This window comes from Bombina bombina, chromosome 12, assembly GCF_027579735.1.
Source record: "Bombina bombina isolate aBomBom1 chromosome 12, aBomBom1.pri, whole genome shotgun sequence".
Lineage (NCBI taxonomy): Eukaryota > Metazoa > Chordata > Amphibia > Anura > Bombinatoridae > Bombina > Bombina bombina.
The window spans coordinates 107721254-107745318 of record NC_069510.1 but is presented as its reverse complement, the minus strand read 5'-3'; the positions used below and the strand labels follow the sequence as shown (position 1 = coordinate 107745318).

Below are 24065 nucleotides of genomic sequence, written 5' to 3'. Positions count from 1 at the left end.
TCCACAATACACATTTTTCACATCTGTTTAGTTGACAGATTTGCACACACAACAGGCGCATCTAACAATCACTAGTATTCTACCTCAATTAACCCTTGCCATTAAAGAGACAGTGTACACCAATTTTCATATAACTGCATGAAATAAACACTACTATAAAGAAAAATATACAGATACTGATCTAAAGATCCAGTATAAAACCTTTTAAAAACTTATTTTGAAGCTCTCAGTTTGGCACTGTTGATGAGGTTAGGCTGGGACACCCAGTGAAAGGGGATGAGAAAGCAGAAAGAGCAGACACCCCCCTCCCCTGCATATGAAAAGACAGATTACACAAACAAGAGGAAGCAGAAATCTATATACTTCAGTCTACATCTGTTACTTTGGTGCTTGGTTAGGAGTCTGAAAATCAGCACAATGTTATTAAAAAATAAGCAAAACTATACATTGTTACAATAACACTCCCAGATGGACTACATAAATGGATCATCTACAAAATATTTATGCAAAGTGTACAACATCCCTTTAAGAACTTAACTAGTGTTATTAACCCTCATTCTTCAAGTGCTACCTGTTATTACATTTAACTGGACCATTTTTGCAAACACAGTGTCAGGCTACATCACGTTTCCAATGGAAGCCTACACAGGGTCCAAATGCAAAGTTGTTGCTTCTACGTCAAGGCTGGCGCTTATAGCAGTGATGCGATGACCTTGTCCTATCACTCTTGTGTCAAACCTCACACTTAAAATGATGGTGGCTTCTTGTAGCTGGTGCCTATATTGACATGTTAAGCGTGCATCCTGACCCAGAACAATTCTATACATTCCCATTAGAACCCTGTACACATTGCTTGGATACTGTGATGCTACTATATCAGAAGACCTGCTCAAGGAAGCTGTGATAATATTGCTCTCCTGTTCTCTAGACCCCACGTCCTGCCTTTGCTCCTGTTGTTTGTGTTTTCTGATGACCTAACCCACAGCTTGCTTCTAGCTTTGAAGTCTGGTTCCGAATGGCTACCTTGGCACTAACTACTGCAATGTTTCTGTCATTTAGTTTTGCTCACTTTTGGTTTTGATCATATGGCTCTTTGCTTAGTGAAAGCTACAAGGTACTGTGCCTATAATACACTCTCTGTTAGGATCTTGTTCCTGGTTACTCTGGGAAGATGTGCAAGAAAGTGTGTGCAGTTTTGTGTGACCTGGGCTGCTGAACGTCATACACTTATATTGCAAAATACTTTTAATTGCTTGATATACATTACAGTGTATTTCAAATACAACTTATTCATTCTTACTCTAATATAGTGTGAGTTTGTCGAGCTTTTTTTTTAAATTAATATAAATGCACTTTTCCTCTCTATTTCTCTATTTTTGTTTTTTAATATGGCGTGGTTTAGTACCACAGTGAAGAAAAATATCTATAAATAACATTTTTGTTTCAGTATTAGTTTCATTAGTGAGTGCATTATTTTTTTGTTAACTCTAATACATATAGGGCTAAATTGCAAGTGGCACACTATCGTTAGTGCGTGATATTCAGATCAGTAATAGAGTTTACCTCCAGATCACACTAACGTTAGTGCGTGATATTCAGATCATTAATAGAGCTTTACCTCCAGATCACACTTACGTTAGTGCGTGATATTCATATAATTAATAGAGTTTTACCTCCAGATCACACTATCGTTGGTGTGTGATATTCAGATCATTAATAGAGCTTACCTCCAGATCACACAAACGTTAGTGCGTGATATTCAGATCATTAATAGAGCTTTACCTCCAGATCACACTATCGTTAGTGCGTGATGTTCAGATCATTAATAGAGCTTACCTCCAGATCACACTAACGTTAGTGCGTGATATTCAGATCATTAATAGAGCTTACCTCCAGATCACACTAACGTGAGTGCGTGATATTCAGATCATTAATAGAGCTTTACCTCCAGATCACACTATCGTTAGTGCGTGATGTTCAGATCATTAATAGAACTTACCTCCAGATCACACTATCGTTAGTGCGTGATATTCAGATCATTAATAGAGCTTACCTCCAGATCACACTATCGTTAGTGCGTGATATTCAGATCATTAATAGAGCTTACCTCCAGATCACACTATCGTTAGTGCATGATATTCAGATCATTAATAGAGCTTTACCTCCAGATCACACTATCGTTAGTGCGTGATATTCAGATCATTAATAGAGCTTACCTCCAGACCACACTAACGTGAGTGCGTGATTTCAGATCATTAATAGAGCTTTACCTCCAGATCACACTAACGTTAGTGCGTGATATTCAGATCATTAATAGAGCTTACCTCCAGAGCACACTAACGTGAGTGCGTGATTTCAGATCATTAATAGAGCTTTACCTCCAGATCACACTAACGTGAGTGCGTGATATTCAGATCATTAATAGAGCTTACCTCCAGACCACACTAACGTGAGTGCGTGATATTCAGATCATTAATAGAGCTTTACCTCCAGATCACACTAACGTGAGTGCGTGATATCCAGATCATTAATAGAGCTTACCTCCAGATCACACTAACGTTAGTGCGTGACATTTAGATAATTAATAGAGCTTTACCTCCAGATCACACTAACGTGAGTGTGTGATATTCAGATCATTAATAGAGCTTACCTCCAGACCACACTAACGTTAGTGCTTGATATTCAGATCATTAATAGAGCTTTACCTCCAGATCACACTAACGTGAGTGCGTGATATTCAGATCATTAATAGAGCTTACCTCCAGACCACACTAACGTGAGTGCGTGATATTCAGATCATTAATAGAGCTTTACCTCCAGATCACACTAACGTTAGTGCATGATATTCAGATCATTAATAGAGCTTACCTCCAGATCACACTAACGTGAGTGCGTGATATTCTGATCATTAATAGAGCTTTACCTCCAGATCACACTAACGTTAGTGCGTGATATTCAGATCATTAATAGAGCTTACCTCCAGATCACACTAACGTGAGTGCGTGATATTCTGATCATTAATAGAGCTTTACCTCCAGATCACACTAACGTTAGTGCGTGATATTCAGATCATTAATAGAGCTTTACCTCCAAATGACACTAACGTGAGTGCGTGATATTCAGATCATTAATAGAGCTTTATCTCCAAATGACACTAACGTGAGTGCGTGATATTCAGATAATTAATAGAGCTTACCTCCAGATCACACTAACGTTAGTGCGTGATATTCAGATCATTAATAGAGCTTTACCTCCAAATGACACTAACGTGAGTGCGTGATATTCAGATCATTAATAGAGCTTACCTCCAGATCACACTAACGTGAGTGCGTGATATTCAGATCATTAATAGAGCTTTACCTCCAAATGACACTAACGTGAGTGCGTGATATTCAGATCATTAATAGAGCTTACCTCCAGATCACACTAACGTTAGTGCGTGATATTCAGATCATTAATAGAGCTTTACCTCCAGATCACACTAACGTGAGTGCGTGATATTCAGATCATTAATAGAGCTTTACCTCCAGATCACACTAACGTGAGTGCGTGATATTCAGATCATTAATAGAGCTTTACCTCCAGATCACACTAACGTGAGTGCGTGATATTCAGATCATTAATAGAGCTTTACCTCCAGATCACACTAACGTGAGTGCGTGATATTCTGATCATTAATAGAGCTTTACCTCCAGATCACACTAACGTGAGTGCGTGATATTCAGATCATTAATAGAGCTTTACCTCCAGATCACACTAACGTTAGTGCGTGATATTCAGATCATTAATAGAGCTTACCTCCAGATCACACTAACGTTAGTGCGTGATATTCAGATCATTAATAGAGCTTTACCTCCAGATCACACTAACGTTAGTGCGTGATATTCAGATCATTAATAGAGCTTTACCTCCAGATCACACTAACGTTAGTGCGTAATATTCAGATCATTAATAGAGCTTTACCTCCAAATGACACTAACGTTAGTGCGTGATATTCAGATCATTAATAGAGCTTACCTCCAGATCACACTAACGTGAGTGCGTGATATTCTGATCATTAATAGAGCTTTACCTCCAGATCACACTAACGTTAGTGCGTGATATTCAGATCATTAATAGAGCTTACCTCCAGATCACACTAACGCGAGTGCGTGATATTCTGATCATTAATAGAGCTTTACCTCCAGATCACACTAACGTTAGTGCGTGATATTCAGATCATTAATAGAGCTTACCTCCAGATCACACTAACGTTAGTGCGTGATATTCAGATCATTAATAGAGCTTACCTCCAGATCACACTAACGTGAGTGCGTGATATTCTGATCATTAATAGAGCTTTACCTCCAGATCACACTAACGTTAGTGCGTGATATTCAGATCATTAATAGAGCTTACCTCCAGATCACACTAACGTTAGTGCGTGATATTCAGATCATTAATAGAGCTTACCTCCAGATCACACTAACGTTAGTGCGTGATATTCAGATCATTAATAGAGCTTTACCTCCAAATGACACTAACGTTAGTGCGTGATATTCAGATCATTAATAGAGCTTACCTCCAGATCACACTAACGTTAGTGCGTGATATTCAGATCAATAATAGAGCTTTTCCTCCAGATCACACTACTGTGAGTGCGTGATATTCAGATCATTAATACAGCTTTACCTCCAGACCACACCAACGTGAGTGCGTGATATTCAGATCATTAATAGAGCTTTACCTCCAGATCACACTAACGTGAGTGCGTGATATTCAGATCATTAATAGAGCTTTACCTCCAGACCACACTAACGTTAGTGCGTGATATTCAGATCATTAATAAAGCTTTACCTCCAGATCACACTAACGTGAGTGCGTGATATTCAGATCATTAATAGAGCTTTACCTCCAGACCACGCTAACGTTAGTGCGTGATATTCAGATCATTATTAAAGCTTACCTCCAGACCACACTAGACCCACACAACTGTCAATATATTTGCTTTATCTTAGGCAACCTCTTTATCGAATTAGTTTATTTTCCTCCAGGCTTTGCCTCCAATCAGAGCATGCTCAGAGTTAGCCCACCTAGGTAATTTAGTCATTTCAGTATTTTGTATTTGCTCATATTACTTTTATATATTTTTTTATCAGCCTCTTTCCTTTCAAGTGCCATTGCCCATCTTTTTTTGGAGGCTTTTCAGCATTATGTCTAGGTTGTGACTTTCTCCTGGTAGCTCTCTTACACCATCTATATAGATCTCTTTTCTGATCACTGTCCAAAACTCTGCTACCTTTCTCTATGAACACAAGACAGCCTCTTTACCTGACTTTGCATTGTGCTCAAGGTGACCTTGTCTTGTGGATGATTATGTTCATGTCTAATCCTACTTTTCCTATCTTGTATTTGATATCTTAAACCATAAAAAATCATCCGGGATAATGTCTCATAAGTTAGTAGGTTGTGAACGTGAACCCTCTATGAATAATATTTTTAAAGTCTGGGCAATCTGTTACATCGTCCTGCAATGGAAAGACATTCTTGACAGCCAGTTTTTCTTTGCACTCTCTCAAAATACAAATGCAGTCTGATTTTCATACGTCTTCAGACTTTTTTTCTTAGGACAAATCTCATATCACTTCTTTCATTGCAGTACCTGGCATGAAAACATTCAATGCAGAGGTTCTAAGCGATCATTTTTTCCACCCCTATTAAATGGCCCCTATTAGCTTATGTCTTCTCAGTCATAACAGATCACTAGGACGTGCCTTCTGTGGACCTTATAGTTTCAAAACACAATTTAATGCCTCATTTTTCACATCCAAGACAGATTGTGTTCATCAACTTCCTGACCATTCCCTAGTCTTTTCTCTAAGATCCATCAAGATCATCAGTCGGCGATACTTACCATACCGCACCTCTTTGTTTTAGATCCTTCTCTCCCTCTTGGGTGGATATATCATCTGTCTTTTCTTTGACATGACCTTCTTTTTTTACAGTCTGTTTTCTTGCATAATGTGGTGAGAGTCCATGATCCATTAGGCCTGGGATTCACTTCCTGGCCACTAAAAAGAGGCCGAGTTTCCCATAACTCCGACCTCACTCGTTTGCCAGTTTTAAACTTTGCCTCCCAGGAAGTGTTGAATAATTGAGGTGCTTTTAATATTTTATTAGAGAGGGGTTCATTAGATAGGCCCAAATTTCCCCCTCAGAAAGCTATTACTGAGAGACAGAGGGGAGACTGGATCATGAGGTAGTGACACAATTAGTTAGTAACAGGCCTGCAACAGGTGTTGCAGGAACAAGTCCCTAGCCTCCTCCTGTTGGTTCATGGATATACTCCTTGAGTTATATCCTTTGCTGTAATATGCTCAGCACTCAGTGCGCTATCTACCGAAAGCAGCTTGTTCTACGACTGGTAAGCTCAGTGGAAGGGGTGTCTGTCAGGTAAGACTGTTCCAGCATTTGCACTCACATAGCCCGCAGCCTATTAGCAGGTACATTTGTATTGTTACTTACCTCTGTACGCTTTTACAATTTCTTTTTTATACTGATAGTAAATGTATATGTGTTACAACGTTATTTGTGTGCGTTCCTTCTGTCAGTTTGTGTGCTCTGGACATTGTTAGCATGCGCACCTGGTTTTATTGTGCAGCTGGAATCTTCCTACACATTCCTAAACCACGCGCAGTACAGTTTGGGTAATTTTGGCATCTGTTAGCGCACACGCTTGGCTTTATTATGCTGTAGATAGCACCCTCCATGCTAATGAGTCGTGTTCTTTTCTCAGGATTGCACGCTTCTTTGCTATATATTCTTGGAAGCAATCAGATTCTGTATGGCAGCAATTTTTCAATAACTCTATTTGCCTATTGCTTTATTAAGCTCTACGCTTCAAATGAGTTGTCACCACTGATCCTGTAAGAGTTTATTATTATATTATTTATGTGTGGAGGGGATAAAATTTATTTTTTTAATTTATTGCCTGGGCTATTTATAATATATTTATTTAGTGTGTATTCCACTGTTTTTTCTATACTATCCAACTGTTTTTCTTTACTTCATCTATCTGTATTTGCCCCAGCTGTCGGGCTTTACTGTTTTAAATCCCTGCTTGTTTATTCTAATGTGTCTCCTACAATATTAACATTAATATTTGTCTCTGTGTTATTATATATGTCTGCAACTTCCTTTTATCAGGGAGCATGCAAATGGAACTGTCCCCATTTCTTTAAATGTAAATCCACTGTTCATTTATTTGACAATTCAGTATAGATTTGTAATTCTTATTTTAATCACCTTTGCATTCCAAATAGCCAAAGGATGCTATTGCCTCTAAATGAATCTGTATTTTTCAGGGGAGTTCTTTAGATGTTGCTCTATGTTTTAAAGCTTTTTATGGACTCATCTGTTCCTGAGGTGTTGGCGGCCATGCCACTTCCAAGTAAGCACAGAAGAGTTTCTTACAAATAACCCTCTACTAAATCTGAATCTCTAAAGATCAGATAAACGAACACCTAACACCTCAGATACATTTTCTGATGGTGAAGTATTTCTTGATGATCAGGAATCAGTTGCTGATCAGTTCATGGAACCCTCCCATTTTTGTGTTCAAGCTGGAACATCTTTGCATATTCTAAAGGGGGATTTATGTACTTTAGGGGTTCAAAACTCAAATCCTTCTGAGGACAAATCTTTTGCAATTGAATTTCTTTTTTATACTTTCTGTTAAAGCTACAGAATTTTTTTCTTGTCCAAGAAGCGTTTACAGTGTTCATTTCCAAAGACCTAAGCTCTTAGTATGGTTTTGGGAAACTATACCTAAGTTGGATGGTGTAATTTCCAATTAATCTAATGCACTTCTATTCCATTGGAGGATATTACATCCTCATGACTGAAGTTTATAGTCTTTTTACAGAAGAGTTTTCTATACAAACGGGTTACATGTTCAATCCCGCTATGTGTGAATACGTCTGCGGCTCTTTGGTATAACTATTTTTCTGATTAGATCTCAGAAGATGCTATAAAAAAAGATTTAAAATCCTTTTGAAACGTCTTAGGTCAGCAAATGTTTCACACCGTGATGCTATTGTTGACATGATTATTGATATCATCAAACCGAATGCCAATAACATGGCTCTGTCAGCTTTGACAAGGAGAGCTTTGTAACTCAAGTCTTGGTGAGCAGACATGCTATCAAAGTCTAGACTTTTAACTCGTCCTTTTATAGGAAGGATTTTATTTGAATCTGATTTAGATGCTATAATTTCTACTGTTACTGGAGGTAAAGGTTCTTTCTCCCTCAAGACAAAAAGTCTAAGGGAAAATGTGAATCTTCAAATCATTTACATTCCTTTCATCAATCAAGGAAACAAGGATCTGCCTCCTCCAATCAAAAACAAGACTTCTCCATACCTGGAAAACCAATCCTCCTTTGAACAAAAATCTCATTGAAGGTGTGACCCCAGATCCAAATTCAATTCTCATAGGGGGCAGTTTATGTCATTTTCAAGGGGCTTGGTCTCAATCTGTCCTGGATCCTTGAGTCCTAAACATAGTTTCTCAGGGTTATAGGAGGGGTTTCAGATCAGGGCCTCCCAGAGGAAGGTTTCTTCTGTCCCATGTTTAAGGAACCCTGTGAAGCCTCAAGCCTTTCTTCTTTGTGTTAAGGATCTTGAGAGTAATAGTTCCAGTTCCAATTTCAGAACAAGGCCAAGGGTTTTTATTCTAATCTGTTCATATTTCCAAACAAAGAGGGAACTTTCAGACAATTTTGGATTGAAAGACTTCAATTTCTCAGAGTTCCTACCTTCAAAATTGAAACAATTCAAACTATCTTTTCCCTTGTTCAACAGGGACATTTTTGTCTATGATAGATTTGAAGGATGTCTACCTTCATATTCCTATCCACAAAGACTATCATCAGTTCCTTTTTTTGGGGTTTTCATTGACAAACATCAGCTTGTTCCTTTTCTATTTTGGTCTGGTTATCGCTAACAAGATCTTCACAAAGGTTCTGCAAAACGTCTTGTCAGTAATTCAGAGCCACATTTTTTTTTTCAGTAGTTCCTTACCTGGATGATATCTTGGTATAGGCTGAATATTTACCTTTAGCTGTATCTTCGTGATTATGGCTTGAGAATCAACATTCCAAAGAGTTTTCTGTCTACTCAGACTAGAGAGTATCATTTCTTGGAGTCATAATGGATTCAGCTACAAGAATATCTCTATCAAGGTGGATAGATAGTCAGACCATTCTTCAGGGAGCATCTTTTTTTTCCATTCATCCAGGACTTTATTTACAACATATGCAAGTATTTCTGGTTTAAGTGCACTTTGGAGGTGCTGGGTAACACACAAATTTTTGTCTCCTCAGGAGGTGAAAATATGTGCTGTCTTCAGGGCTCTTCAAAGCTGGCCTCTTATGAGAAAATAGACAGAGAATGTCACAGCAGTGGCGTTCATCAATCACCCAGGGGGATCTCACAGTTCTTGTCCTAGGAAAGGAAGTATTGTTGCATGATATCTGCCTTCTATATCCCAGGGGTGAAAATCTGTGAAGCAGATTATCTGAGTTGTCAATTTCTTCATTCTGGAGAATGGTCTCTGTATCTTCAAGTTTTCAATCAGTTAATAGATCAATGGGATCTCCCTGAGATAGACTTATTGGCTTCTCATTTGAACAACAAACTTTCCAGATATTTTGCGATATACAGGGATTCTCAAGCTGAGTAAATGGATGCTCTTGCAGTTCCATGGTCTTTTCATCTGGCTTACATTTTTAAACCAATAGTAGTTCTGTCCAGAGTTATATTTCGCAACAAACAGGACAAATTATCGATAATCATGAGTACTCCTGCTTGGCCTCCTAGAAATTAGTATGCAGATCAGTTTCTGATGTCCATTTGTGCTCCACAGCCTCTTCTCTAAGAGAAGATCTTTTTCCGCAAGGTCTCTTCTATCTTCAGGGACTCTAGTCTCTCAACTTGGAGGCTTGGAGATTGAATATCTGATTCTAGAGCAAACATGTTTTTCTAAAGAGGTGATAGACATTTATCACAAAGTTTGGAAAGCTTTTCTACTGTAGTGTGAATATCTTTAAATGGAATTATTTTAGAATTCCTAGGATTCTTCAAATTTTACAAGAGGGTTTGGATCAAGATTTATCTGCCAGCTATCTAAAAAGTCAGATTCCAGCTTGTCTGTGTTGTATCAAAAAAAGATTATGAAACTACTTGATATTCAGAATTTTGTCATCCAGGCTTTAGCTAGAATTGTCAGCTCTTTCTTGTTGGCCTCACTAGCTTATTTTTCATCAGTATAAGGCTGTTTGGAGGACTAAATTAGATTTCTTGCCAAAAGTTGACTTAGCTGATAATATAAATCAAAAGATTTTAGTTCCTTCTTTTTGTCCTAATCCTCAAGATTCAAAGGAAAAAACTTACCAATAATTTGGATGTGGTTAGGATTATGAAGTTTTTCTTACAGGCTACCAAATAATTTAGACAATCTTATAGTGTTTCATGCATTTCTCGGGTCTGCGGAAAGATCGAAAGGCCTCAGTTGTTTCTTTAGCTGCTTGTCTTAAAGTGACACTCAAGTCAAAATAAACTTTTATGATTTAGATAGAGCAGCTGTTTTAAGACACTTTCCAATTTACTTCCATGATCAGATTTTGCACATTTTTTTATATGCACACTTTCTGGGGAACAAGATCCTACTGTGCATGTGCTCAGGCTCACAGGGTATACGTATACCAGTCTGTGAATGGCTGATGTCTGTCACATGATACAGGGGGCCGGAAAATAGGAGAAAAAAATAAATTTGCCAGAAAAAAATATATACTGCTTATTTGAAATTCAGATTAGGTGATGCTACATTGTCTTTTAATTATACAATTGTTAATTATGATGTTCTACTGCATTTAGTGGTCCTTTAAGCTCTTGATTTCCAGGGTTTTCTTGGAGGCAGCTAAGTCTACTCCAAAACTTGTCACAGCCCAATCGACTACATCAATTTGGACATCTTTGGGTCGTGTTTCAGATAAGCAACTTTCTAATTTACTCCTATTATCAATTTTTCTTAGTTCTCTTGCTATCTTTATTTGAAAAAGATGGCATCTAAGCTAAGGAGCCAGCCAATTTTTGGTTCAGAACACGGAACAGCACTTGTTTATCAGTGGGTGAATTAATCCACCAATCAGCAAAAACAACCCAGGTTGTTCACCAAAGATGGGCTGGCATCTAAACTTACATTCTTGCTTTTCAAATGAAGATACCAAGAGAATGAAGAAAATTTGATAATAGGATAATGCTTACCTGATTAATTCATTTATTTCATGGTGGTGATAGTCCACAAGCCCCACCCAATATTTATGGATATGAACATAAGGTTTTTTTTTTGGTGAAGGTTTCTATTTTGCCCTTCTGTTTCCCTGACCTTTTATTTTTACTCTACTTCCTTGTCTATATGTATAACTGGCATACGAGTGAGGTGGGAGGGTTGAAGTACTCTTGAGACTTTTGGGAAACTTTGCCTCCTCCTAGTGGCCAGGAAGTGAATCCCTGGTGTAATTGATTGTTGACTCTAACCAGCATGAAAGAAATTAATTTATCAAGTAAGCATACATTTTGTTATTTATTTTTTCTATTGTTTTATTTCTTTTAAGTCTTAAGGATTGGGTACTTGCTCCCTAGTCTATTCTACCATAGCTAATAGAGAGGACAATCCCTGCCTGGAATCATCCTTGATCTGATTTCTTGGGCATAGATACTACTTTTTTCCTCTTTCCTCAGTCTTTGGTCCAGGACATTTCACACTCCAGGGTGGATCTTAATCTCACCTCTAACATGATTTTCAAATCTCCTTTTTACCCCTTCCTCCACCCACTTGCCCTTTTGGGTCATCCATATCATCCACGCCATTGAACATGGGTGGGTGAAGGAGGACTTCCAATTTAAATGTTTGCTTAATGTTTCTGGCTTTCTCTAGTTGGCAACTTGATAGTTACCCAAAAGTAATCTGATTTATGTGCTGTTGCTCAGAAGGTGAAGAAATAGTGAATATAAAATCTGGACATACCTTTGCAAAATATGTTTACACTGTGTAAATATGACTGTACTTTCCAATATACTTAGATTAATAACGATTGGTACAAGTGGTTTGCTTTTGCCATTTATGTAAGCATTTCCTGCACACTCTTTTCCAGGATACAGGTATGAGCCACTCTTTAAAATTAGGGTATTATTTTCACTATTCAAAGCATTACATTGTTAGCCTGAGACCTTCCACAAACCTAACGTAGAACTGTGGTCACATTACACGAGAGTAAACTATCACGGTAAAGAGGAAAATAGTGTTCTTGTTATGGGAGTGGTCAAGACCTGGATACCTTTTATAGAATTGCAGCAGTTGATGCATTTTAATAAATGTCTGTGTCTTGCACCAGATTTGCTTATTCTTATTTTACAGATTATCAACCAAATGCTACGTACCTGACAGTATTTGTAATCATATGATGACCATGCAGCAGTAATATCATGTAACCTCATATTGTTTGTTCTCCAGATTTTGTTGACATTATAGTTGAAAATTCATTAGAGCATGCAGTTTTTGTTTATCCCCTTCAAAGATAAAGTCATGTTCAGTTGCTGCAGAGAACTTCTGGTCCAGGGCAAGGTACAGCTAGTGAGCCAATCAAGAGCAGCCGCAGTCGCACAACCCATCCAATCACCAGCAGTTTCAGCTCAGGAGCTTCAACCACTGTGGCTTCTGAGCAGGATCTGATGTGTATAATCCCATTGCGGGAGTTAAACTCATAAAGACAGATTACAAGTGGAGCACAAGAATGCTAATGTGTAATTCTCGCATTTTTGGATCAGTATTACAAATCCATAGTTAATAATATATATTGTACGAGCAGTAATATAATGCAAGCTACAATATTCATGTCGGGTGGCACAGGTGAGCACTTTCCCTCATATTAGGCCATATTACAAGTGGAGCGGTATTTAACGCTCCCGCTCAAGCACTAACTCGGCAAGAAGTAAGCTTTTTGTGCGCGTCGGGTAGCGCACATCTTACAAGTCAATGGAGCAAAAAAAAAGTGGAAAAAAACCTAACACCCTACCCGTGTGGAAACCTGATTGCTCTGAGGAAACGATTTACTGACAAGCATTAACTTCAATTGCGCTCAAGCGATTGCGTTTACTTTCAATTTGTAATACGAGCGAAATATCCGACGTGTGAAAACACTGGCGATAAACCCATTTTCGCTTGGGCGTAACTTTTAGTTCTCCACTTGTATTCTGGCCCATAATTTCTAAGAGGATACTCTCTAAAATTCATGTTTGATAACGCTTGAGCTCTAAGCTAATAGCAAAAATTCCACTTAAGTGGTAGAGTTTTGGTTAACCCCTTAACTATCACGACGTCACTAGTCGTTAAGGGTTTTCCTGCCTATAATAGTACGGGTCTCGCCACCATTGACAAGGCCGTGGTATTATACCCTCCCTTCCTCCCTCCTGCAGGCCTCCTGAAATAGTAAGTAATCGAGTATTTTTTTCAATTAAAACACTACTGGGCAATTATTTATATGTCAACATTTAAATTACACTTACCTCCACACTGCTCTGTGTATGTATAGCAACCAATCAGAATGGGTACCTGCTAAGTACATGCATTCCACCTTAATGTGATTGGCTTCTTTGCATATAGGATATTCCCACTGTGCTGTGAGAAAGGTCAGTTTGAGTGCAAAGCTCAGTTTGAGTGCAATTCTATAGATTACTCTTGTCTTAGTGCAGTAAAATAAGTCACGGAATTCTCTTGCTTGTTCTCAAATTCAAGCATTCAATGTAATGGGCTTAGATGGAGAAAACATACGTTGTGGCCAGATTAGGTTATGCGCCTTGTGATCCTTGGTTTCTATAAATACTTGTCAGCTATATTGTAATAGTGAGTCAAGAGTCCACTATCAACATTGTTGCTTACTGTTGTAGAACCATATAGAAAAATTGTGTTGATGTCAGTAATAGACAAATTACTTGCTTTAATTTGTACTAGCGACCTTGCACTTCTATTTGTTTAACACACTCAAAGGGGTTAAACACACAGAGTCCTGAGCAGGTGCTGATTGGATCTGCATTGGTTTCCACTCTGAACCAGTAGTGGATCCCATGTGGTATTTCTACTGTGTGTTTAAATGCATAATAGTGCAGGGTCACTAGTCTTAAAAGGACATGCTGAAACGAATTAGAGCATGTCATTTTTCAACAATTATGGCCCTTTAAAGGGACATTTCAGTCAAAATATAAATGCACATAGTTGAATTACATCTTTAAATAGAAAGATATTTGCAATATAGACGTATTGGCAAAAAAGATTCTATTAAAAGTTATCACTGCTTAGTGTTAACATTTTCTCTGCACGTGCATGTGAAGCATAGCTAGATATTGTCACTGCACCCACATTTTAAATAATGCAGCTGCTCAGATAATCAGTGGGGCTTGTATCATGTCGGCAATTAACAAATGGAGTCATTACCAGATGGTACAAGCACCTTAGGCTTTCCAAATAAGCGCTGTGTTTAAAATGCTGGTGCACGATGCATACTTAAAGGGACACTGAACCCAAATTTTTTCTTTTGCAATTCAGAAAGAGCATGCAATTTTAAGGAACTATCTAATTTACTCCTATTATCAATTTTTCTTCGTTCTCTTGCTATCATTATTTGAAAAAGAAGGCATCTAAGCTTTTTTTTGGTTTCAGTACTCTGGACAGCACTTTTTTATTGGTGGATGAATTTATCCACCAATCAGCAAGGACAACCCAGGTTGTTCACCAAAAATGGGCCGGCATCTAAACTTACATTCTTGCATTTCAAATAAAGATACCAAGAGAATGAAGAAAATTTGATAATAGGAGTAAATTAGAAAGTTGCTTAAAATTTCATGCTCAATCTGAATCACGAAAGAAAAATTTTGGTTACAGTGTCCCTTTAAATATACTTTTGAAACAGCTATAGCTTTAATTAGAAGCCTTTTCGCTAATGCATTTATATTACAAAATTGCTTCTATTCAATACATAAATGCACCCACGTGGTTTTCAATTTTGGCTGGAATATCCCTTTAAGTTGTGTTTTATTTTCAGAGTACATTACCAAGTTTATAAGATTCGTTCAGGTTAGGGAAAGACTTTGGCAGACAGGGAAGTTGTTCCTTTCTCAGACTAGAACTTTGTCTATTTGATGAAAATATATGACATTACTGGTTAGATATTTTATTCTCATTTTGGTTATAAAGAGCTTACTAGGAAAAAAAGAAAAGTCATGCTTTCTAGTTTAAAAATTGCTGATTTTATTGGAAAATATATAAGCAGACGCTTTGTGGTTGTGGAAAGGTTGATTAATACCACGTTCCACTCCTACATGGTTGTTTGTTATTAAAAATCTGGCAATTGAGGTAGGTTTCCTCTTCTGTGTTAGCAATGGAAAATAGGCTTAGTCCATATTATTGTCTGCAAATTTCATTTAATAATACAAAAAAAAAAAACATAAACTGTTTTTCAGCATATTCACAGGTTTCCAGCGTATTTCGTGCACAAGCAATATTCTTGTGCACACAATGCCATTAATGCTATGATCTTAAAGGGATACTAAACCCAATTTTGTTCTTTCATGATTCAGACAGAGCATGCAATTTTAAGCAACTTTCTCATTTACTCCTATTATCAATTTTTCTTCGTTCTCTTGCTATCTTTATTTAAAAGCAGGAATGTAAGCTTAGGAGCCGGACCATTTTTGGTTCAGAACCTGGGTTATGCTTGCTTATTGGTTGGCGTAATGTATTCACCAATAAGCAAGCGCTATCCAGGGCGCTGAAGCTAAAATGGGTCGGCTCCTAAGCTTTACATTCCTGCTTTTAAAATAAAGATAGCAAGAGAACAAAGACAAATAGATAATATGAGTAAATGAGAAAGTTGCTTAAAAGTGCATGTTCTATCTAAATCATAAAAGAAAACATTTGGGTTTAGTATCCCTTTAATAGATGAACCATTCCTATCCACACGTGTATGTGTTTACGGCTTTAAAGGACCAGTCAACACATTAGATTTGCATAATCAACAAATGCAAGATAACAAGACAATGCAATAGCACTTAGTCTGAACCTCAAATGAGTAGTAGATTTTTTTATAACAAATTTCAAAGTTATGTATATTTCCACTCCCCTTGTACCATGTGATAGCAATCAGCCAATCACAAATGCATATAAGTATAGTCTGTGAATTCTTGCACATGCTCAGTAGGATTTGGTGACTCAAAAAGTGTAAATATAAAAGACTGTGTACATTTTTTTTAATGGAAGTAAATTGGAAAGTTGTTTAAAATTACATGCTGTATCTGAATCATGAAAATGTAATTTGACCTGAGTGTCCCTTTAAATCGAATGCACATAATTAAAGCTATATAACTTACTGTATAAGTGGAATCATGAGCACTAGGCTGCAACTGTAGCTCTATTGACTGCAACATCTTTGACAGAATGATGTTAACATTGGCTGTGAATTTAATTTATGGACAAACTCTGTGTTTATAGCGCTATTAATTTATATCATCATATGCTGGAAATGCAGGATGATCACATGGCTTGCAGACACATAGCCTTTCACACACACGTGTTTTATTTGGAGAGCGCAGCTATTTAATCTCTTGGTTGAACACTCTTAAGCTCCCACCAGATACAGGTGTTTTTTGTTTTTGTAGGGTTTTCCAGGGGATATTGGACCTCCAGGGCAAAACGGACCAGAGGGTCTAAAGGTGAGACATACTTGCATTGTATACCTTCTCCTGAGCCATTGGTAGCCGTAAAAAAAAACAAAAAACGCTGAGGTGAAATTCCTGAAAATTGTCCTGGCAAGAGCTTGATCCTCTGCTGTTTGTATTGAGGTTACTCCAAAATTCTCTGTTTCATAAAATTGACGTTGGACGCTATCCCATGGCAGAGTTGTGCTGTAGTTCCAGCGTGTCTCGCTCCTCTTCTGAAAGTGTCCTAAAATGTTTGTCGTTGCTTTTGTGAGACCCCTATTGTTTGTGTTCATTTTCAGGGAAAACCGGGTGCCATAGGATTCCCGGGGCCCCGAGGCCAGCCTGGGCAAGAGGTGAGTGAATCTTTACAGCAAATTAAGATGCCTCATGTGAAGTTACAAGAATATGTTGCTAAATCCGTTGCAGTCCCTAAATGAAACAGATCAATTTATTGGCATAATTATACCATGGCCTTACCATAGTTAGTGATTTAATACCAATTTAGTACACGTGTTGCTTCTGTGCATTCTTTGTAGCGCTGTGTCGTGTTTTGTGGTTACTGCGCTTTGCCGGCTGTCTCTGCATATTCATCAGCCCTTGTTGCTATCTTCTCTTGTTATTATTTGTAGACGATATTGCTGCAGGGAGTTTGAATTTGGTACATAAAGCAGCTGGTCATGTATAGACTTAAAGGGACAGTTTAATCAAAAAAATGTCTCCCCTTTTATTTGTTCCCAATGATCCACTTTACCTGCTGGAGTGTATTAAGTTGTTTACAAGTATTTCCCTTACCCTTATGTTGGCATTTGAAATAGTTGATTTAGCCTGTGGTATCCCCACCTATTTTGAAAGTTTCTGGCCTTAGGTCCAAGCTATATAGATAAGCTGTGTAAACACAGCCAGCAGAATAAATTAAACTCCCAGTGGGGTATAGAATAAATGAGGTAATACAGTCTTTATTTTCCATTGTTCTCTCCAAATATTGGTCTTTGGTTTATGGACAGATATAAGATAAAGATGCATGTATATGTACACAATGTGATAAAGTAATGAGATCTGATTATACATACAGATATAAGATAAAGACACATTTATATGTACACAATGTGATAAAGTAATTAGATCTGATTATACCTATGAATATAAGATAAAGACACATGTATATGTACACAATGTGATAAAGTAATAAAATCTGATTATACCTAAAGATATAACATAAAGAGACATGTATATGTACACAATGTGATAAAGTAATGAGATCTGATTATACCTACAGATATAAGATAAAGATGCAGGTATATGTACACAGTGTGATACAGTAATGAGATATGATTATACCTACAGATATAAGATACAGACACATGTATATGTACACAATGTGATATAGTAATGAGATCTGATTATACCTATAGATATAAGATACAGACACATGTATATGTACACAATGTGATACTGTAATGAGATCTGATTATACCTACAGATATAAGATAAAGATGCATGTATATGTGCACAATGTGATACAGTAATGAGATCTGATTATACCTACAGATATAAGATAAAGACACATGTATATGTGCACAATGTGATACAGTAATGAGATCTGATTATACCTACAGATAAGATAGACACATGTATATGTACACAATATGATACAGTAATGAGATCTGATTATACCTACAGATATAAGATAAAGACACATGTATATGTACACAATGTGATACAGTAAAGAGATCTGATTATACCTACAGATATAAGATAAAGACACATGTATATGTACACAATGTGATACTGTAATGAGATCTGATTATACCTACAGATATAAGATAAAGACACATGTATATGTACACAATGTGATACAGTAAAGAGATCTGATTATACCTACAGATATAAGATAAAGACACATGTATATGTACACAATGTGATAAAGTAATGATATCTGATTATACCTACAGATATAAGATAAAGACACATGTATATGTACACAATGTATTAAAGTAATGATATCTGATTATACCTACAGATATAAGATACAGACACATGTATATGTACACAATGTATTAAAGTAATGATATCTGATTATACCTACAGATATAAGATACAGACACATGTATATGTACACAATGTGATAAAGTAATGAGATCTGATTATATCTACAGCTATAAGATAAAGAAGCATGTATATGTACACAATGTGATATAGTAATGAGATCTGATTATACCTACAGATATAAGATAAAGACACATGTATATGTACACAGTGTGATAAAGTAATGAGATCTGATTATACCTACAGATATAAGATAAAGGCACATGTATATGTACACAATGTGATAAAGTAATGAGATCTGATTATACCTACAGATATAAGATAAAGAAGCAGGTATATGTACACAATGTGATACAGTAATGAGATCTAATTATACCTAAAGATATAAGATAAAGAAGCAGGTATATGTACACAATGTGATAAAGTAATGAGATCTGATTATACCTACAGATATAAGATAAAGGCACATGTATATGTACACAATGTGATAAAGTAATGAGATCTAATTATACCTAAAGATATAAGATAAAGAAGCAGGTATATGTACACAATGTGATAAAATAATGAGATCTGATTATACCTACAAGCTCAACCCATTTTATTAGGTTGTGGCTTCAAAACACAAAATCAGCTGTTTCATATACACAAATAAACCTTAAAAAGCAAATCTCATACATTTTATACTCCGCAGCTGGTAAGAAAAGTAATTGGAATCACATGAAGGCAAAAACAATTTTACAGTAAACTGCCTCTTTAAGCTGATAGTCGATTCCAAATACTTTGATTTCCAATGTGCTATGTTATTATTTCAAATATTTTTTTTCTTATCTCTTATTTATTTAATTTTAGGGAGATGAGGGACCGATTGGGCCACCAGGAGTTCCAGGTCTGGAGGTAACAATTTTATAGATTTATAAAAAAAATAAAAAATAAAGGAATGTTTTCATGAGACTTTTTCTGCATCATTAGGAAATGAAACATTTTCCTACTAAATGTTTTCGTAACCTAATATTGAACAGCAAAAACACCTACAAGAGGTGATGTCCAACACCAAGTCACGGTAATGTTATTAAAAGCAGAAATAGAACCATCACTGTCTGTGCAACATATTGCTGCCCATTTGGGCATAAAATAAATGTAACAAACTGTTTTTTGGGCAGTAAATCTGTCAGATATGGTTCTTCTATTTGTGTCTTTTTAAAAAGGGGTCATTTTCCGTGATACTTATGAAAGCATTTAAACATATTGATTTATTTTAAGTAAAAGATGTCCACCAATGAGCATCAGCAGGACGTATCTATCAGCCAATGGGTAGGAAGTACGCAACTAATACTGCTGTATTCGTTTTTATTTTGTTTCAATAGTTTTTATTGAATATTTAAATAAACAGTACAGGTGTTGTATATTTCAGCCAATAGTGCAAAGGTTAGGATAGTATACCAGCATTAAAGGGACTTTAAACCCACAATTCTTCTTTCATGAGTCAGACAGAGAATACAATTTTAAACAATATCCCAATTTACTTCTATTATCTAATTTGCTTCATTCTTTAGATATCTTTTGTTAAAGAAATAGCAATGCACATCGGTGAGCCAATCACATGAGGCAAATACGTGCAGCCACCAATCAGAAGCTACTGAGCCTATCTAGATATGCTTTTCAGGAAAGAATATCAAGAGAATGAAGCAAATTATATTATATAAGTAAATTAGAAAGTTGTTTAAAATGATATTCTCTACCTGAATCATGAAAGAAAAAATGTGGGTTTAATGTCCCTTTAAGCCTTCCTCAGATACAGAATAGCTTAGTCCACACAGAGGGGACAATTTATCAAGCTTGAGTACCATTTTTTAAAACCGCTGCTCCTATACGATCGGGTTGACTGACACCCCCAAATCTGCAGGGGGCGGCATTGCACCAACCGTTCACAAGAACTGCTGGTGCAATGATAAATGCCGACAGCGTATGCTGTCTGCATTTATCGATGTGCGGCGGACATGATACGTTACATCCGCTCGCACATTAATAAATATACCCAAGAGAAGTTAATCTCACTGCATCTGCCGGTGTTTATAGTGAGTAAGGTTTTCTAAACAAGATGTTTCTGCTTTTGACCACTTCTGGCAACTGAAGCAGAGTCCAAGAAAGGAATATAAGAAACAACTGGTGTGGGTACAAAGTACGAGGACGAAGCGTCTCAATGTAGTTAACTTAAACAATAACATTAACAATAACATTTAACAAAAAAGCAGAATAGAGGGAACTTAATTATATTTTTACTTATTTAAGTACAGCGTTTACCAGAGGTATTAGTTTTTAATTAAATGGTTTACTTTACATTTTGCAGGCGCAACTTGTTTATATTTGCTATTTTGAACAAATAAACTTGTGTGTTTTTTCCATAAGGGGTTTCCGGGCAGAAAGGGGTTCCCTGGTCTACCTGGACCTGATGGTCTGAAGGTAAGAAATCCGTAAGACCAAGACCCACAGTAACGCAGTCCAATACCTGGCCTTTTTCATTAAAATATATCTCTCTAGGTTGTTTTAATACATTTTAAAAATCTGCGTTTATACAATTACACAGCACATGAAACCGCTCCAATGGGGCAGATGTATCAAGAAAATGATTCATTTGAAACTGGTGTTTTGATTGTCTTTTGCTGGCATTGTGTGAAGAGTAACAAAGAGTTTCTTTTCTTTGGCATGGATTGTAAGTCTGGGAGGTTTTGACGCACCGCAGACCTGGCTGGTTTTCCTGGCGCTTGTAGAGGGTGAACACTAATGCCATAAACTGACTCCGTTTTTTTATACATCCTATTTCCATATGTGTAATTCCTTCTTATCACTTCTAATTCAAACCTCCGGATCCTTATAATAATGTTTCAAAGAATGAATCATTTAGTGATCTCAACACTTTGATTGGTGTTTAGATAATGCCAATCAGTTTCCAGTACTATGGCTCTAGGTAAAATGTGCCATTTGGTTCATTTGAACTTCAACATCATTCATTATTTGTAGTTAATCAGAGGTTATCTTTAAACACTTCCTTAGTTACACCTGGTTTTGAAGGTTTGCTAAATAATTTAATGTGCATTGACCTGAGATTAATGCCTTTAAAGGGATATTAGACATTCTGTTGTATTGTTGTAATAAAAATGCACTAAGCAGTGAGTTATACTTAATAAAAAATAATTGAAGAATGTATTAACCATCATTTTAAAACAATTTGACCTTTTATTTCTTATTTTTAATAACTTAATTTGTGCAGTGTCCATTACTTCCTGTCACAGCACTACAAGGAGGCTTTAGTCTCTACAGGAAATGTGTCTAGCTTGATATAAATCTTCTAGAGTAACTTGATCTGGTTTACTATTCAGATAATGCTACAGAGATAGTAAGTCTGTTTTGCTCATGCTCAGAAGAGGCAGAATGTAACTTAAGTTTAAAGATATCTGCTCTCTTATTTCCCTGAGTGCATGGTCTACAATGAGAAATTCTTAGAGCTCATTTTGTGTGAAAACAAGTTAGTTGTGTGCTGTTTTTTACACAATGTTTATTTTTATGCTTCCTTTGATTTAACATATTTGTTTATACTATATGAGCACTGTTTAATGTAACGTTTTATTGTCTTGTCTATTGCTGTTTATACAGGGTGAGCCAGGAAACACAGGAAAAGCTGGGAAAATTGGTGAACAGGTAGTTTGCCTTTTTCTTCTAATATCCTTCTCATGTCTAATAATTTCAGAGATATCAAGGTCATTATCTAAAGGTTATACAGGTATACCTCACTTTACAGCGCTTCACTTTACAGCGCTTCGCTAATACAGCGCTTTGTGGAGCTGAAGTTCAACCTCCAAGGATTTTGAAACAGTGCTGTAATCATCGTGAGATTGCGAGAAAAGTGTCTGGCACCATTTTGCTATGCGCAGTTCACTCTGTTTACAGCATTACAGTGCAATCTGTGTCTCAGTGGTATAGTCTGACAAATTTTACTACAGTCAATGTCACTATTTTACAGGTACAGCATTTATTGAATACTGTTCTGTGCTAGGGTTAAACTAAATGCAGCACTATTGCACTCCTAATATTTGTTAGTTCAAACATGTTTTCAAGTTTTTAAACACACTGGCAAGTGAAAAGAAAGCTAAAACTGCCTTGTTTCACTTTAAGTCGGTTTTCACTTTACAGCGGGGCTCCGGTCCCTAACCCGCTGTATGAGCGGAGTATACCTGTATTACATTTTTACTGATGTCTTCAGAATCTGCTATGCAATATGTTGCTACCCTGTCTGGCAACCAAGGGAATAATTATTGTTAACCGCTTGAGTGCTAACGACAGCTCTGAGCCGTCGCAAATTTTCTCAGTCCGGTGCTAACGACGGCTCAGAGCCGTTGCTAGCACTCACCCACCTTGAGGGCAATCTGGGGACTCACACCCCGGCGATCTGGCCTAAATAGTGAGAGGCATTGTCGGGACTTCACGTTTCGCGCGGTGACGTCACGCTCAATGACGTGATGTCACTGCGCAACTTTATTAAAAATTAATAACGGACAATATAGGGAGATGGGGGCATGCTGATTAGATGCCTGTATTGCAGGCATCTAAGCAGCTACAGACCCCCAACCTTTAAGATGGTATAAGTCTTGGGGATCTGGAAAAAAAGTAAAAGTGTAAAAAAAAAAAAATATTTATAAAAGTAAAAAAAAAAAAAAAAAAGATCAAAACCAGCTTAGTACCCAGGTGGGAAATGGCTTAGCAGCCAATGGGTTAAACTGCATTGTCAGTTTCTCCAGATGCAGTCTATTAACCCCTTCTAGAAACAAAATACTGTACCATAACCCACTGCTATAGGCTATTCAGAGCCTTTCTGGTGCTGTTATATAACATGGATCACTTATAACATGTGCCTAAACCTCATCTAGAATTTGCAGTTCCCTGTGACAGCTCAATAACACAGCAATCATTAACAGTTCAGCCAATAACAATAATATATTCAATGCTAACACAGAACTTATTATTTCCCAGTAAAACTTCCTCCTCTACTTAAAGGGACACTGACCCCAAATTTTTTCTTTTGTGATTCAGATAGATCATGCAATTTTAAGCAACTTTCTAGTTTACTCCTATTATCAAATTTTGTTCATTCTCTTGCTATCTTAATTTGAAAAAGAAGGCATCTAAGCTTTTTTTTTGGTTCAGAACTGTGAACAGCACATTTTTATTGGTGGA

At 36.8% G+C, this 24065-nt stretch overlaps 1 protein-coding gene across 1 annotated transcript in view; it reads left to right on the top strand.

Annotated features, from left to right (window-relative positions):
• COL27A1 (collagen type XXVII alpha 1 chain) overlaps positions 1 to 24065 on the top strand; it is a 591531-nt gene that overhangs the window by 254731 nt on the left and 312735 nt on the right. Inside the window, exons 20-24 of the mRNA XM_053696152.1 lie at positions 16749 to 16802; positions 17090 to 17143; positions 19686 to 19730; positions 21243 to 21296; positions 22488 to 22532. Of these exons, the coding sequence (XP_053552127.1) occupies positions 16749 to 16802; positions 17090 to 17143; positions 19686 to 19730; positions 21243 to 21296; positions 22488 to 22532 (252 nt within the window). The remainder of the gene's footprint in view (positions 1 to 16748; positions 16803 to 17089; positions 17144 to 19685; positions 19731 to 21242; positions 21297 to 22487; positions 22533 to 24065) is intronic.